At 37.7% G+C, this 16,926-nt stretch overlaps 1 protein-coding gene across 10 annotated transcripts in view; it reads right to left on the bottom strand.

Annotated features, from left to right (window-relative positions):
- The window catches only part of Specc1 (sperm antigen with calponin homology and coiled-coil domains 1), a 287,982-nt gene that overhangs the window by 83,139 nt on the left and 187,917 nt on the right, over positions 1-16,926 (bottom strand). For 9 of the 10 annotated variants that reach the window (XM_058572014.1, XM_058572018.1, XM_058572013.1 and 6 more), the window contains 2 exons: positions 14,754-14,827; positions 14,208-14,386 (listed from right to left, as the gene is read on the bottom strand). In XM_058572014.1, coding sequence (XP_058427997.1) covers positions 14,208-14,386; positions 14,754-14,827 — 253 coding nt within the window. Of the gene's footprint in view, positions 1-7,999; positions 9,398-14,207; positions 14,387-14,753; positions 14,828-16,926 lie in introns of those variants that run through there. The other variant, XM_046422046.2, reaches the window with a different exon arrangement.

Raw genomic sequence — 16,926 nt, forward strand, 5'->3', positions numbered from 1 at the left:
TCTGGAGTGAGACCTGAACTCAGGGAGAGAGGCAGGGCATGGGGCATTCACTATGGTGATACAGACTGTAACAGAGACAAGTTGCTTCTAGTATTGGCAATGGTGGTTGTAGCTTTCCAACTAGGCAGGCAGCCTCTCAATTTTAAGGCTCCCCAACATGGTGGAGACATAAGGGACTTTGGAAACTCATCCTGGAAGCTTAGCTAGGAGTCTTGTTTCTTTAGCCCTCCCAACAACTCTGCAAGCCATTTAATATCTTTTTGCCTAAGCCAACTAAAGTGCGATACATTATATACAACAGAATCCTGCTTCAATATCCTGTTGACCCTCTAAATTCTGTGTGCTATTAATCTTCTACTCTCACCAGAATTTTTTTTCTCCTTCTTTTTTCTTTTTGGTGTTGGGGATTGGACCCAGGGACACTTAACCACTGAGTCACATTTTCAGCCTTTTAAAAATTTTTTTATTTTGAGACAGGGTCTTGCTAAGTTACTCAGGACCTCAATAAGTTGCTGAGCCCGGCTTTGAATTTGCAATCCTTCTGCCTTAGCCTCCTGAGCCCCTGGAATTACAAGGGTGTACCACTGTGTCTGGCCACCCAAATTTTCTGGTAGGTTCTTGGTGTGGTTCCTAAATTCCTGCACAGACTCATAGGAGAATCTTTTAAAGACAGAATATGTGATTCTATCCTCTCATGCATGGCTTCCTCGTCTCATGTCATTTAATCTCCTTGTGAATGAGTCAACACAAGAACTCCCAACCTCTGATTGCTAAATCACTGCTGAAAAAAAAAAAATCATATTGCCACAGCTGTTTTGCAAGATGACTAATTTATGAGAATGGATCAAATAAAATATTTCTGGCAGTATATATTAATAAGGTCAGTAGAAGTTTAAAATACTTATTTCCTGATCTTTCTGAAAGAAACCTTAATAAGCTTCTGCAATTGAATTTACTTAACATCCTTAATCCTCTTTGCTTTCTTCTGTTGCTGTGTAATCAACAGAGAAAATTTTAATGAATCAGTGTTTTAATTTAAAACACTTAAACCACTCTGCCCTACACTCTTGACCTGACTTCCCTTTCTTTTGAGTGAAAACAAAATTAGCAAACTCAAAACTTTTTTGGAAAAAACTATCAGAAATTGTAGGGGGTTTGGTTTAAAAACAAAATTAAAGGTTTAATGAAAGGAGTTAGTTGTTGTATTTCCTCCTTGTGTTACACAGTATAAAACCAGACGGTGAGCTGGGCACAATGGCACAACCTACAGTCCCAGCTACTCAGGAGACTGATGCAGGAGGATCACTTGAGTTCAGGAACTTGAGGCCAGCCTAGGCAACATAGAAAACACCCTGTCTCAAAAAACAAACAGTAGAAAAAGAATAAAATAAGGTTAGGTCTAAGCAGGGGAAAAAAAAAAAAAAAAAAACCTCCTTTTTATCACAAAGATCATCAACAAGGTAGGATACCTTCTTACCAGTCCACTTAAATGACTTGCTATCAAAGTATCTCTAAGGAAGATCATTTTCTAAAAATTAATTTTAATTTCACTCCTTGTTAATTAAATAAGAATAAAATGGAGGATCCTACCTTCTGTTGAGGTATTCCTAATTTTCTCTTTGATTCAAAACATCAAATGATAATTAAAAAGACTCACATAGACTTCATAAGAAAACCATAAAGCCCTGCCTTCAGATACCAAAGATGATATTTCAAATGATCAGTCAGTATGAGGAAGCTAAGCAAATTATGTAAGTAGATTAGAAAAATACCCACTAGATACCCACCATATCATATAACTCTGTGTGTATGTATGTGTGTGTGTGTATCTCACATGTGTGTAGAAGGGATACACAAAACAAAGTCTGAATTGAATAAACATAGAAAACAGTTAAGAATGTTATTGGTTTTTTTTTTTTTTTTTTTTTGGTGCTGGGGATTGAACCCAGGGCCTTGGACTTGCAAGACAAGCACTCTACCAACTGAGCTATACCCCCAGCCCCTATTGGTTTTATTAGTACAGTTAAACATCCATTATCTAAGAATCTGAGATCTAAAATTATCTAAAATCTAAGACTTTTGAGCACTGACATAAAGCCAGAAGTGGAAATTCCACACAACCCCATAGGACAAGTATAGGTAAAGCACACATGCACTAAAAATATTGTATAAAATTACCTTCAGGCTATGTGTATAAGATGTATATGAAATATCAGTGAATTTCGGGTAAAGACTTGGGTCCCTTCCCAAAATACCTAATTATGAATATGCAAGTATTTAAAATGTGAAAAAAATCTGAAATTCAAAACACTTCTGGTCCCAAGAATTTCAGCTAAGAGGTACTCCAGCTTGAACTTTATTTTTAAATAAACCCCGAAATTCCCTATACCAGATTGTTTTTGAATTGTTAGAACCCAGCAACAAATGAAGTATTACATTTCCTCTGTTTTAAAATACAGGGCTGAGGACTTAGCTCAGTTGGTAGAGTGCTTGCCTTGTATGCACAAGGCCCTGGGTTCAATCCCAGCACCTCAAAAAAAAAAAAAGAGGGGGCTGTGCTTATAGCTCAGTGGTATAGCTGCTTGCCTAACATGTGTAAGGTACTGGATTCTATCCTCAGTGCACATCAAAATAAATTAATAAAATGAAGATATTATTTAAAAAAATAGGAATTCTGCATCCCACAAAGAATATTAAGAAACATTTAATGCATGTAGCCAGGTGTATATCAGCAAATGCATTAAATAAAAGAAAAATTGTAAGATACCACTATCAGGTACATATTTGTTCAAGAGTAGTTATTGCCTTTAAGACCGAGTTTAGGTTCTAAGGTCAACCTGAAAATAAAAATCACACATGTAATCAAATATACCTTGAAAATCTCTTCTCACCCAAAAGTACAACTTAGATGATTTTGTAAATATGACTACATACAAACATATCTTTCAATAATTCTAACATATAGGTTCCCCTACCACTACTAACAGAAATTAATTTTTTGTATTTTGTGTTAAGGAGACATATTTAAAACAACAGAAATAAAGAATGTCTTCTCTCTTCTCCCTGTGTATAAAACTATAATCATTATAATTTTAGCAAAATAAGTGTATATAACGTCTCTGTATATGCTAGAAAGTATACCATATATCTTTAAAACATTATTGATACTAATTTTCTATAAAATTCCATACTATTATACCTTACTTTAGAAGGAAAAGTTTGACAGAGGTCCCATGGCTCTTAAGTAGGGAATCTGAAATGCAAATCCAGCTCCACTGGTTATGCTTTTGTCAAATTTTCCTTAATGCCTGAATGTTCCATGGAGGCACACAAAGGTTCTAAAGTTTCTTCTTAAAATTTATTTTAAATATATTTAAGAAAAGGTTAAATATCTTAAATATATTTAAAAATTATATTTATTTAAATATATTTTTAAAAATGATGTCAATATTTATTTCAGTAAATAAATACTATTTTTACGCAAGAATTTGCTTGTAGGAGCTGGTAACAAATAATCTGAATATGACAAACAGAGGTCAGATACTTTGGCACATGAACCCACCATGCGCATACCCATCAGCCACAGTGAGACGCATGTCCGCCACTCACAGAGTGGAAGTCTACCTTACATGCCTTAGTTTTTATATGTGTGTGCATGCGCATATATGTCTATAATTATTTTTTTCTCTAAAAATTTCATTTAATCTCTCCAATTCATTGCTTTCCTTGTTTGGTTGTAGAACAGAGTCTTCAAATGACATTGATTTTCTACAATATTCACTTCATCAAGATGCGACTTGGTGTAGTCTATTTCAATTTAAGCATAGGTGAGCTCCTACACAAGACAAGATGATTTTTTTTCCCCCCTGGTGCTGGGGTTGAACCCAGGGCCTACCAAATGAGCTATATCCCCAGCCCTACAAGATGATTTTTGAAGTATTCAAAAACCTAAGTAATTCCACTTGGGAGACACCGAATTACACCACTGTTAAATTCACAACTGGCAGATTATTTGTTAAAAGGACTGGTCATGCCAAACACATGATTACAATTGCTGTGGCTCCTGGAAACGACCCTGCCCCAGGCCTCTCCTGGGGCCGTTCGGGCATACTGCCTTTGAATTCCACTTGCCCATCTAGTTTTTGAACTCAACCCAGATAATCAAGTTTTGTTCCTTTTATGTCCTACCTCTGCATTTTGCTCATTCTATGCCCTTGCCTGAAATATACTTTTCTCAAAATACTTTTTTACTGTTTTGCACAAAACAAATCTCCCCCCGCCCCCCCCCCCCAATACTGAGGAATGAACCCAGGGCATAATACATGCTAAGCAAGTGCTTTTGCACTGAGCTACAGCCTCAGCTCTATAAAACAAATCTAAAAGAAGTTTGTCACTTTGCTGTGAGACAGAAATTATGAAGTATTCTCTTAGGTGTCAAACAGTATCTTCTGAACTTTACCTTCCAATTGCCATATTGGCATTCAGAACTAGTAAAACAAAGAGGAAAAAAACAGCAATTGAAACACATCTTAATCTCCAAATTTCAACACAGTAAGAGAAATAGTGCAGAATCTTGCATCAGCAATGGAAACTAGATACTACCTATACAATTTTAAGTTTCTGTTACACAGAATAAGTGTGTATGTTGGGGAGAGAAAATACCAAAGGGCTTTCCCTAATTTCCTTGCAAAGAAAATGGAGGTATGAGAAAAAACCCATTAGTATCTCCCATCCTCAAAGGCCAGGAATGGAGAGGCATATGATGCCTAGGGAGCATGCAGTATCTTTGCAAAGGATAAGGAGATGAAGACCGGATTGTCTGGAGAAGCTAGAAATGGGTCATTCCAGGCACAAAGGGCAACAGTAACAAGGGACAAGTCAGGAGAGTCACAGAATGGACCTAATGTGGACATATGGGCCAAACAACAGCAAACCCAGGAAGTTGGCTCCTTCATTCCAGTTTCTCCAGAGAAAAAACTAGACATAAAGGAATTTCCCCTACTAGACACCTGCTCCCCCTGTAGTCTGAGTTTCAATTTACCTTAAAGAGCCTTCCCTCCAGCTTAAGAGGCAAAGCAAATGCATTTAAACAGCTTCTGTAGATACGGATCTCAAGCAAATATGGACCCTGACACACTTTAATCAATTCAAGCAAGGGTCAGTGATGAGAAAAAGAATCCCCTAATACAAATATTTGAAAATTAAAATATTTAAAAAGTTCTGACCAACAAAGACATTTCAGTATATAAAATGAGGAGACTTACTTTATTCAAGACAGAATAGACATTTGTAAATTTATGACAGGAAACAAGACACTCTTGACAGCATCTACCTTAAAATTATTATTATTATTATTTTTAGAAAGAGAGAGAGAGATAGAGAGCAAGAGAATTTCAATATTTATTTTTTAGTTTTCTGCGGACACATCATCTTTGTTTGTATGTGGTGCTGAGGATCGAACCCGGGCCGCACACATGCCAGGCGAACGGGATACCGCTTGAGCCACATCCCCAGCCCTCTACCTTAAAATTTAAAAAAAAATGTGAACAAGATGAAAGATGACAATTTAAAATGAAAGGTTGCGCTTGAAAAACAATATAAGTAAGGTAATAATTCCATTAAAATATTTGAAGCAGAACTAACTCAAAAGAAAAAGAGGCATATTTGGGAAGTCTCTTTGGATAGAGATGAAATGAACAATGAAAAGTGGGGGTTTTGACTTAGTGGGCAAAGAATGGTTTTGGCAATGAATGATGCTGGCACCACTGGCTATTCACCTGGAGGAAAATAAACCATACCTCACATCAGATTAAATACACAAAGGATGGTCAAGGATCTCTCTGTGTGTGGTGTGTGAGTGAGAGAGACAGTATAAAATAGTTGAAGAAAATTGAAAAGTCTATTTGCATAATACTGGGGTAGGAGAAGCCCTAAAAACAATCCTCTCAGAAACAATAAAGGAAAATACAAACAGACTATATTATATAACAATGTAAGGGCTGGGGGGTGCCTCACTAGCATGTGTGAACTCCTAAATTCAATTGCCAGCATCACAACTAAAATAAGTAAATAAATGGAGATCCTATAAAATATGAAATTTTCCATAAGAGTCATATTATACTGTGATAACTACTAATTTATAAACTGGTAAGAAAAAAATAATCAGTTCAGTGAAAAAAACTAGGTAAAAGTGCTAATCAACTGGCAATTTCTAGCAGGGGAAAATGCAAATGGTTAGTAAACATATAAAAATATGCTCAGGGAAATGCAAAGTGTTAATAATATATATTTTTTTGCTTATCCTGATGGCAAAAAATAAAATTAATATTATCCCAGTTGATAAGTCTACGTAGAAGTGGGTATTCTCATCAAGACTAACGCCATCACGCAGGCGGGGGCTGTGGCTCAGTGGCAAAGTACTTGCCTAGCATGTGTGAGGCACTGAGTTTGATCCTTAGCACCTCATAAAAGTAAATAAAATAAAGGCATGCTGTCCATACATGACTACAAAATAAATAAATAAATAATAAAAAAAGACTAAAGAATCGTAGCTCTAAGGTAAATAATCTGGCAATATCTATGAAAATAAAAACATGAATACTCTTTAATGGAACAATCATATTTTTAGGAACCCATCCTATAAAAAAAAGGTGGAGGGGTGGGGCACGGCGCTGGGAGTGTAGCTCAGTGGTAGAGTGTGTGTTTAGCATGCTTAAGGCCCTGGGTTCAATTCCCAATATCAAAAGTAAATAAGTAAATAAATTAATAAATTAAGATACAACCATATACGGTTATGTTATACCATTATTTGAGGGGGAAAAAAGATTCAAAAATGTAACCTTGGCATCCCAGCATTTGATATTCTCAGATCCATGTAGAATACCATGCAGCTATTAAAATTACTTAGATTTGTAATATTGCCCAGGACACATCAACTGAAATGTGAAGGTGCATGGTACTGTATAGAATATAATTCTAAATTTATAAAAAATATAAAAATGAGCCCTACTGGTACATTTATATGATATATGAGTAAAGGGAAAGATAAAGAAAAATACACATACTGTTAACACTGATTACCTTATAGGATGATGACAAAAGAAGGAAAAGGATTACTATTTTTCTTTACATAGCTCCAGTTCATCATTAGTATTCCCACATATTACTTCATAATTAAGAAAAATCATATTATTATTATTATTATCATTATTTTGGTACTGGAGATTGAACTCAGGGGTACTCGACTGAGTCACATCCCCAGCCCAATTTTGTATTTTATTTAGAGACAGGGCTGGGGATATGGCTCAGTTGGTAGAGTGCTTGACTTGCATGCACAAGGCCCTGGGTTCGATCCCCAGCACCACATTAAAAAAAAAAAAGAAAAGAAAGAAAGAAGAGGTATTTAGAGACAGGAGACAGGGTCTCACTGAGTTGCTTAGTGTCTTGCTTTTGCTGAGGCTGGCTTTGAACTCTCCATCCTCCTGCCTCAGCCTCCCAAGCTGCTGGGATTACAGTTATGAGCCACCATACCCGGTGAAAAAAAATCAAATTATTAAATCATCAATCTAATTGTTTTTAAATTTCAACTAGTTTTAAAATTTCAACCTAGACTTCAAATTCTATGTATTACTATTTTCTGATACTCTAGAATTTTGCTTTAAATATTACTTTATGCAAAAATAATGTTTTCACGTTTCCTTTTTTCAAACAATGAAATCATTAAAAGTTACATTCACATTCCATTTCAACCTATTCTCAACAACTTATATCTCAAGTCCAGCTTATTTCTACTTCAAATTCTAGTTACTTTAAAGTTCTGAAACTAGGGTCTAGAGATATAAGCTCAGTGATAAAGTACTCCCTAGCATGTACAAGGCCCTGGATTTGAGTCACAGCATGGAGGGAAAAAAGTTCTGAAAATATATTAAGGAAAAAAGTTAAAGCAACATAAAGGTCCCGAAGCAACATGATCAATGATTAAAAATCAAACAACAGACTCTTCTAAATAATAACATATTTATTTAGCACTTCATAAACTCTTACATATAAAAATATTCAACAGTACCTGGAGTAAAGATAGATCAAAATGTGCATGTGAACACAGTTTTGCATTTTAAGTTGAGGTTGCATTTTTCTTATTGTTTTCTTATTTACTGTTGTTTATATTTGAAAACACCCAGCAAGTAAATTTTATGTCATTCTAAAAATTCTCAATCTGAAGTAAATATCTCCTAGAATAAAAATTTCAATCCTACTAGACAATTTCAGCAAGTATCTTAATTATTTTTACAGAGAAGACATTAATGTCCCTTCTTTCCCACACAAAGCTAAATATTTCTAGTGAATCTGTACTCCCCAGTTTGATTCCCCAAAACATCTTCCTGAGTTTAAAGAGCATTCTTGATCCTAATTTTTCCTTTATTAGATAACAACTCCTATTTTATCCTTAGCATGCATGATGCAGCTAACAACCCTACACTGTATACACTGTAAATGTCTCCTCACATGAGAAGTACAGTAGTAGGCTTTTGCCTGATGGACTTTGCTGAATCAGGTAAAGATATTTACAAATGTTCTTCCCAATTCTGAATTGTATACTTCTGCATTAAAAATCTTTTAAGTTTTCATGGTAAGTTTTATTTACAAGTCTTTTGTTGTAAGTTGTCCTTCATTAGTTTTCAGTTAGCACTGTTACTGCATTAACTTCATCTTTTATAATCAACCAAATATCTATTTATGTTTAGCTCAATAAAGATTCTGGAAAACAGACCAAAGCTTAGTGGTAGCTTGTTTCAGATGGGGTAATAAAGCGAGACCCCCGCTTGGAAAGGCTGAATCAAGACTTGATAAAAGGGAGCAGAACTTTCTAACTTCTTCAGAATAAGGCATCATGCAGACGGCTTCTTATTTTGCCTTGGGTAGTGTGAATTCTCAGATTATCAGATACTATACCAAAAGGCAGCATAAAAATAAACTCCAAAAGGAGAACCCATACATTCACCAACACTTGGAGTTTGCTATGCAGTTATTCTTTCTGAACACTCAGGTTGCATATAAAATATTTCTTTCAAAGGACTTGTTTTTAATTTTTTTTCTGAACTTCATTTTACTCTTCCAAAAAGAGAACACTGAATCTTCTGAGGGGGGGACAAAAAGATTATCTTTGATCATGCATGAGTTGATTCCAGAATGTAGGAAAAAAGTAAAGAGACTTGATTGCAATGACTCTGTGGGGAACAATGAATGTACACAAAACAACTGGGTTCTTTATAAAGCAGTAATTTCTCCTCTATAGACTCCCCCTTTCATATAGAAATGGCTGTAGTTTCCAATCATGGCAAGGGCTGGACTGTCTTTCTTCCACCAAATGCTCTGCTAGCTGACAGAGACCATGGAGCTGTGAAGATAGAAATGGAAGGGAAGGCTGGTAAAGGAGTGACGTAAGGCAACGGGGTCTTCGTTTATAACATAAGAATTAACAGCCTATACTGTCCCACAGAGAAAAGCAAATACCCACAATAGGGCCAATAAGCTTTCACTCCCACTATACAATATTTTTTAGAAGTCAAAGGTTTTCAGACAGAAAAATGTCAAAGACTTCAAAATGCCATTACGAGGCTCCTTCCAGCAGAACTTCTCCAACAAAGAAATATGTTGGAGAAGCAGAGATGTCCAGGTAAACACCTGCCCCACTGTCATTTATAGAGAGGTTCATGCTTACCTCTATTATCAAGGCTAAAATATATATATATAATTATTATGACAGACTAAAAATCCTAAGGGTTTAAGGGAGTCATATCAAAACAAATCTGTAAAATGGGGATCAGGAACCAGACAGGCAGATGTAGGCCTTTAGGCTTAGACTAGGACTGGGGATACACGTCAGAGGTATAGCATTTGCCTCGCATGTGTGAGGCCCTGGGTTCAATCCTCAGCACAGCCAAAAAAGAAAAAAAAAAAAAAGTACAATTACAGGCTATATATTTAATGTTAAACCTGTAAATTTAAACTATGAAAGAAATATATAAATGAAGAGATTATGCTTCCTGGAGTGAAAGGATACCAAGAGTACTAATTTTTACATTAAGGGTCAAATGAAATGCCAGTGGTCGTGACAGTTGTAGGAGCTAAGGTGAGGTCTGTTCAGAAATTGGTTAGGAATTCCATGGGAACTGGCCCCCTCTATAAAGGCCAGGGATTTAGTATCACAGACTGCATCTTAGCTCCCAAGAATATATACTTCCAGCTCCCATACTTCCCCTTCAGCAGTAGCTACAGAACACTTGCTGAGCAGCTGTGAAATATTAGAACGCTAAGAACAATACAGGGCAGCACAGGTACACACAAGTGATGTTAGGGCGTGACGTGGATGTGCACATGCAAGTTACAAGCCAATTCCAGCAGAGTCTGCACATGACAAGCCACCACACTGCTCACTTCAGCTGGGACAATGTGAGAATCAGTGGGTGGTACGGCCTAAACACATGTGATCTGAGATATTCTATCATGGAAGCAAATGCCCTTAATTAGAAACAAATTTTAAGTGTTTTCAATGACCTCTTTCTTTTTAAGATATCTTCCACGGATGCTTGTTTGGTGTTATATGATAAACACAGTATGAATTGTGTAAGCCATCCTAAAAATAATGGCTTTAACTTTTTTAGAATGAGAAATAAATGCATATGGGTCATTCTCTGCCACTGTTCACGAAGCCCATATCATGTATTGCACATCAACAATGTCTTTCATTAACAAAGTTTGTGTGTGGCCTATAGAATCATGATATCGACCAGGCCTCAGAACTCAACTTTTTAGGAAGAAGATCTGATGACCCCACTCCCCCTCATGCTGGGAATCTAACCCAAGGCCTTGCAAATGTAGACAGGCACTCTACCTCTGAGCTATACCCCCAACCTCAGATCTGGTGTTTTAATTTCAATGAAAGTCTTCATTATTTTTGGTACCAGGAATTGAACTCAGGGGCACCTGACCACTGAGCCACATCCCCAGCCCTATTTTGTTGCCCAGCACCTCGCCGTTGCTGAGGCTGGCTTTGAACTTGGGATCCTCCTTGTCTCAGTCTCCCAAGCCACTGGGATTACAGGCATGGGCCACTGCACCCAGCTGAAAGTCTTCATTTGGATGCCTTTCTCTTAATTGTTCAAAATGGGAAAAGCCAAGGTTGAGAAAGTTTTTCATTATCCTTTTATTTATTAATTTATGTATTTAGTAAAACACAGACTGCTTTCAGGTTTGTTCAAATTTCTGTGACAGAAAAATCAGGCCCACAAGTCACAACTAAAATTCAGAGATTTTTGAACTGAGGTTCAAAGATTGTACCAAATAAATGGAGTATTGGCACTTATTTCTGACTTTCCCACTATGGGAAGGCCAGTTGACCAACCAGTCTCAGAATAGCATGGTTTAAAGGGACCCTGAAACACTATTATATATGATGGAGCCAGGTCTAGGAAGGGGACACTGGTGTAAGAATGTCACTGCCTTAATTTCCCATGAATCTTAACATCAGTTATTCTTACTCCAAAATTTAAAAAATAAATAAATAGAAAACATCAGCTGGCTGTGGTGACAGGAGTTTGTAGTTCCAGCTACTCAGGAGGCTAAGAAGGGAGGTCCCCCTGGATGCACAAGTTGGAGACCAGCCTGGGCAACACAGCAAGACCTCATCTCGAAAAATTGATAAATAAAACAAAAATATCTCTGAAAATGTAACAGGAATGAAGATCTTTAATCAGTTAAATAATATCCCACTTTGTTTTAGTTACTGAGTTCTTGGTAACAAGTGCTAATTTGTTTTCCTATCTAGACTCATCATTCATTTGCCCACCTATCAGCCCAGCTCTTAACAATCTCCTTGAATATCAATCTGTTCAAAATGAGAATACGAACCAGTTAACCCCATGTCACAGTTAAGGTGCTTTTCAGGATGCTCTTACCTTCTCTCAGTTGTGCTTGGAGGACCTCATCAGAGGGTGTTCTGCAAGTTCTGTGGCTGTGGCTGAGCCAAGAATGACCTTTGAGTTCTTATGAGATGACTGTCAAAGTCAAATTAAGTGTCAAGCACTTATTCAGTCAAGATGGAAACACTAAGTTGCTGCAGGAGCTTTGAGGTATTAGTTGGTTTCCATTCTTGTCCATGGTAGGTGCAGGAGGTAGCTGGGCCATTAGTGAGTAACTTTGAAATGGTCAGCTGCTATTATTATTATTATTATTATTATATTACTAGGTATCAGGGATTGAACCCAGAGGCATTTTACTACTGAGCCATATCCCCAGCAGTTTTTAAAATATCTTATTTAGAGATAGGGTCTCAGCTGAGTTGCTTAGTGCCTCACTACATTGCTGTGACTGGCTTTGAATTCACAATCCTCCTGCCTCAGTCTCCTGAACTGCCAGGATTACAGGTGCACGCCATTGAGCCCGGCAAACAGTCAACTCCTTAAGGGGAGCAGCTTACCAGACAAGTGAAAAATCAGACAAGAAACCATCACCAGCAGTTATCTGATGTTCTGCCAAATGCAATGACAGGCAAGAAACATTCTGATGCCAATGGTTTCCCGTAATGTGCCATGTTCTGATCGGTGTCAATTCTAAAATTTTGAAAGGTTTTGTGATAAAATTGTGATTTTGTGATTAAATTGCTAGATTTGGAAGATAGGCCTAAGGGAAAAAAAAAATCACAGGAGCTGGGCATAGTGGCACATGCCTATAATCCCAATGATTCAGGAGACCCTAAGCAACTTAGCAAGACTCTACCTCAAAATAAAAAATCAAAAAGGGCTGAGGATATGGTTCAGTTGTTAAGCAACCCTGGGTTCAATTCCTGGTACCAAAAAAAAAAAAAAAAAAAAAAAAAAGGTGGGTGGGGAGAAAGAAACATTCTGTGTTTAAAAGAAAAAATAACTTTAAATGTGAAGGTGCAGAGTGTATGAAGCCTTGGACTGTCTGGACACACAGAGATTTCCTATTACGTAGAGCTAGAGCCTGTATCTTAGAATCTATGGAAGAGATTCAATATCTCATACAATAACCTATTTAGGAACACCATGAAAACTCAGGGTTTGTCTTTACCATTTATCTTTAAAATAACATAGATAGGAAGCAACAAAAACTATGACTTAGTTCTTCTTCCAAAGACGGACATTATGGAAGCAAGACAGACAAAGGCAGACGCAAAAGCAAACTAGAGTGATCCTGTAGTCCTTTCAGCAGGGAACACTGGGAAATCTCCTGCCTTCCTGTAAAATCACGTCTGTGGCTAGAGGAAAGACGGGTGACTGGGAAATAATGATTCTGGTTTTTTCAAGACTGAAGTGTGAAACTGGACACATTATTCCTTCTCTAGAGGCCACTTTATAAAAAAGTCATAAACAAAGGAGCAGGGATTTATTGGAGCAGGTTTTATGATAGAATTTTATGATTCTATGATAGAAATTTATGATAGAACTGAATTCTGAGAAGAAGTGCACTATTTCCAATGTCATGACACTCATGATCAAAGAACATCAGACCTCAAGGTGCAGAAACAAGCCAACAAACACCCCTTCTGATCCTGGAAAAACAAGTTTAGGGTAAACTGTACACATCAAAATTCAGAACCCACTAAATCTGATTTTATAAGACTATATTTTACATTTGAAAGATATCTAGAAACTCAAAAATAATTTCCTAATATTCAAAGTTAAGGACAGTGACTCCTGATTGGGGAAAGATAACATCTTATTAGTCAAAGTCTAAAATATTGCTTATAATTTTATCTATGTCCCCCTCCCTTTAAATTTTAAATAATAATGAGTTTTAAGCTCACCTTAGGAATACCTTCCTCTTAAACACCTGTTCAATAGGGCCTTTGTGCTAACACATCAGAAGGGGAAGTCATGAATCTGCAAGATCTTTTGTTTTCCACGCTAACTTATCCTTTTTAATAGAGTGGGTATTGTCAGGCCTTATTTGAAATAGCCCATGAGAGCAGTGATTTGAACCTAGATTTGGAAGGTTCCAAGTAGGGAAGTAGCATGGTTAATGGTAGACTGATCAAAGAAAAGACATCATAGAACCTGGCACAGAGAGACACAAAAGCTTTTGTCTCTATAACACAGCCTCATGCACAGTGATTAAGTGAGAAGCCAAAGCACTGTTCAGGTGCTCATCAGACTCATGGAGGTGGGGCTCCGCCCATAACCCACCTGCTATGGCCCTGCATGTCCCCCAGCTCCTTTTGTAGCCTGGCGTTCTTCTCTTCCTCTTCCAGCAGCCTCCTCTTAACAGAGCGCAGTTCCTGCTGGGCCTCGCACTTGATGTCATTGGCCACAACCACTGCAGTCTGCAGGTCTGCCTGGAACCGCCTCCATTCCTCTGTCTCCTCCTGAAAATGCCAGAGCCCACACCTGTGAGAAACGCCTGCTAGGGCAAACATGCAGGCAGGGGCCCAGAATCACCATATCAATCACCAAGGAAGAACACAGGGAGGCCCTGCATTCATATTGTCTCCCTACTAAGAAGAGGCACAGATGGGAATTCCTTCCTCAAGTCACAGAATTCTCCATCCTAAAACTGAACAATTGATTTCATTTTACTTCCTGCCAACAGGAAGGCTCAAGTTGTTGAAATGTTCAGTGAGAAAGCAGACTTAGAAAGGGCAACTGGTATTTTCCTAATGTTTCCAAACCCTGAGAACCATTTATAGTGAGACAATGGAGAAGGTCCCTGTTCACAGCTGTAACCCCACTCACCTTTATCTGCTTTGTCAGGGTCTTCAGCTGCCTTTCCAAGTCTGACTTCTGTTCCTCCAATTTGATCACATTGCCTAGAAACAAGTGATTGAGACAGGAGTTGAAAACGTTGTGAGACTTCTGAGAGAAAGTAAGCTGGGAAACAGAGGGACAGCTCCACAGGTCACAATAAGGCAAATCCATCCCTTCCACTATAAATTCAGTTTTTAGCACCCTGCAGACGGGGAGCTAGCAGCGGAAGGTTCTTCCAAGACAGGGATTGGGATAATTTGGGAAATAAGTAGTGTTTTTTTTGTTTTTGGGGTTTTTTTTTAGGATATACAACCAGAAGTACCACCATGTGGCACTATAAGAGAAGACCTCAATAGCTGTTCACACTTACACACTTGTGTTGGGCGCTTCCCTGCTATTTGCACACAATTGTCCTGAATAGTCTTTATCACTGAAAGGTAGAGGGCTTTTGTATAATAGAGGATGTAACTGGTTATTACTCCTGTGAATCTGAAATGTATTTCTAGAGTAGCAGTTCTTAATCATAGTTAAACCTCAGAATCACATGCGGCACTTTTCAAAAGCACAGATTTGTAAGACACCAGCTCTAGACCTATGGGCTCCAGAATCTCTGAGCACAGACAGAATCTGGGCCCAGGGATATTCTAACAGCTTGATCACCTCTCCCAAATTAAGAACAACTTTCCTCACTGGTTCTCCAAGTCTCCAATTTGCTCCATGAGGCTATCAGAGCCATTTAAGTGTTCTCATCATGTCAGTCACCCAGGTAAAGTTCCTGAATGGTTTCTTTCTTCTAGAGCAGCACATGTCTATTAAAGATATGAATCAGAATCACTAGAGAAGGTTAAAGAACAAATCTTTATGGTCACATCCTATTCCAGCAGTGGAGCCTAAGAATCCGTGTTCGGGATCAATGCCTGAGTAAGAAAATCCTTCTTCACTTTTTTTTCTTGTTCTGCATGTTTCTCTCAAGACTCTTATGGGAAGGAGTGATTAGGGCTGGAATTGAGTGTGCCTGGTTCTCCTAACAAAAATATATCTTAATAATACCTTAATATTCCTAACAGAAGTTTAAAAGCCCTTAAAAGATGCTCTGTGTTATTTTTCAGTCTTGGATAGATTATGATATAACCACTGGGGATGGGCCTGAAATTTGCTGTGGACACTAATTATACACTGGTTTTTTTGGTTGTGTCTGGACTGACTCTTAAGAATTTAAAGACAATACAACCATTTTCTCAATAGCAATATGCCACAAAAACAAAACCCAAACAAAACAGAACTCATCTCCTTTGACTTTACTTTTTTCAAGGGCAGTGCTCTTTAGAAATAGTCTTTAATTGTATCCTAGTACCACTGTTGAGCCTGGGTGATACTGAGAGCCAAGACTCTACAGTTCATCATGTCTAAGGAGGAATGGAACAGGTACTATCACACAGGCGTAGACGTCAATTCTCATTATTTGTGGTAGCTACATAAAGTTGCCAAGCTCACTCAACTAGCAAGGACTGAATCTCTGCTCATAGGGGAAAAACAGAGTTAGGTTCCTATAAGCCTCTGGTCACAACATCTTTCATTAACTAAAACACTGTTTGCATTACATAGGTTTGTCTGCCAAATGAATATATTAAACGTATTAGAAACATGCTCTTCCCTCTCTTTGTGACACGGGAAAGATATTTTTAAAATCTTCTGTAGCATGAAGAACCTTTCTGGCTCACAAGTTTAACTTCTCTCACACCTTCTGGGTGTGCAATGAGGACTGATCATTTTCCTGATCCTGAGCCATATAAAGTAAATTTCTTTGGTTTTTGACATTGCAATAATGCTGCCTGCTATACTTCCTTTTGGCCTCCATCTCACAAATCCATAAATTTATTCCTTTTCTATCTTCTCCATAGCGTCATCTTGCACTATATGTGTTACTTTAGCACTTTCCAGAGCAGTCTTATGAGCAGATTGAAGAAGTTCTTCTTTCTTTCTCTAAGTGCACTGGGTTGTTGACTCATTAACATTGAACTCATGCCAGTGGCTCAAAACTCAGTCCTGAAACAAGTTTATCTGACACACATGACTCTCCATCAAGGTGCACCACAGCTTTCTTTTCTTTTTGGTCCTGGGGATTGAACTCAGAGCACTCAACCACTGAGCCACATCCCCA

Source organism: Marmota monax, unplaced genomic scaffold (genome assembly GCF_021218885.2).
Source record: "Marmota monax isolate L192 unplaced genomic scaffold, Marmota_monax_Labrador192_F-V1.1 WCK01_AAM20220418_F8-fsc00311, whole genome shotgun sequence".
NCBI classification, from domain to species: Eukaryota; Metazoa; Chordata; class Mammalia; order Rodentia; family Sciuridae; genus Marmota; species Marmota monax.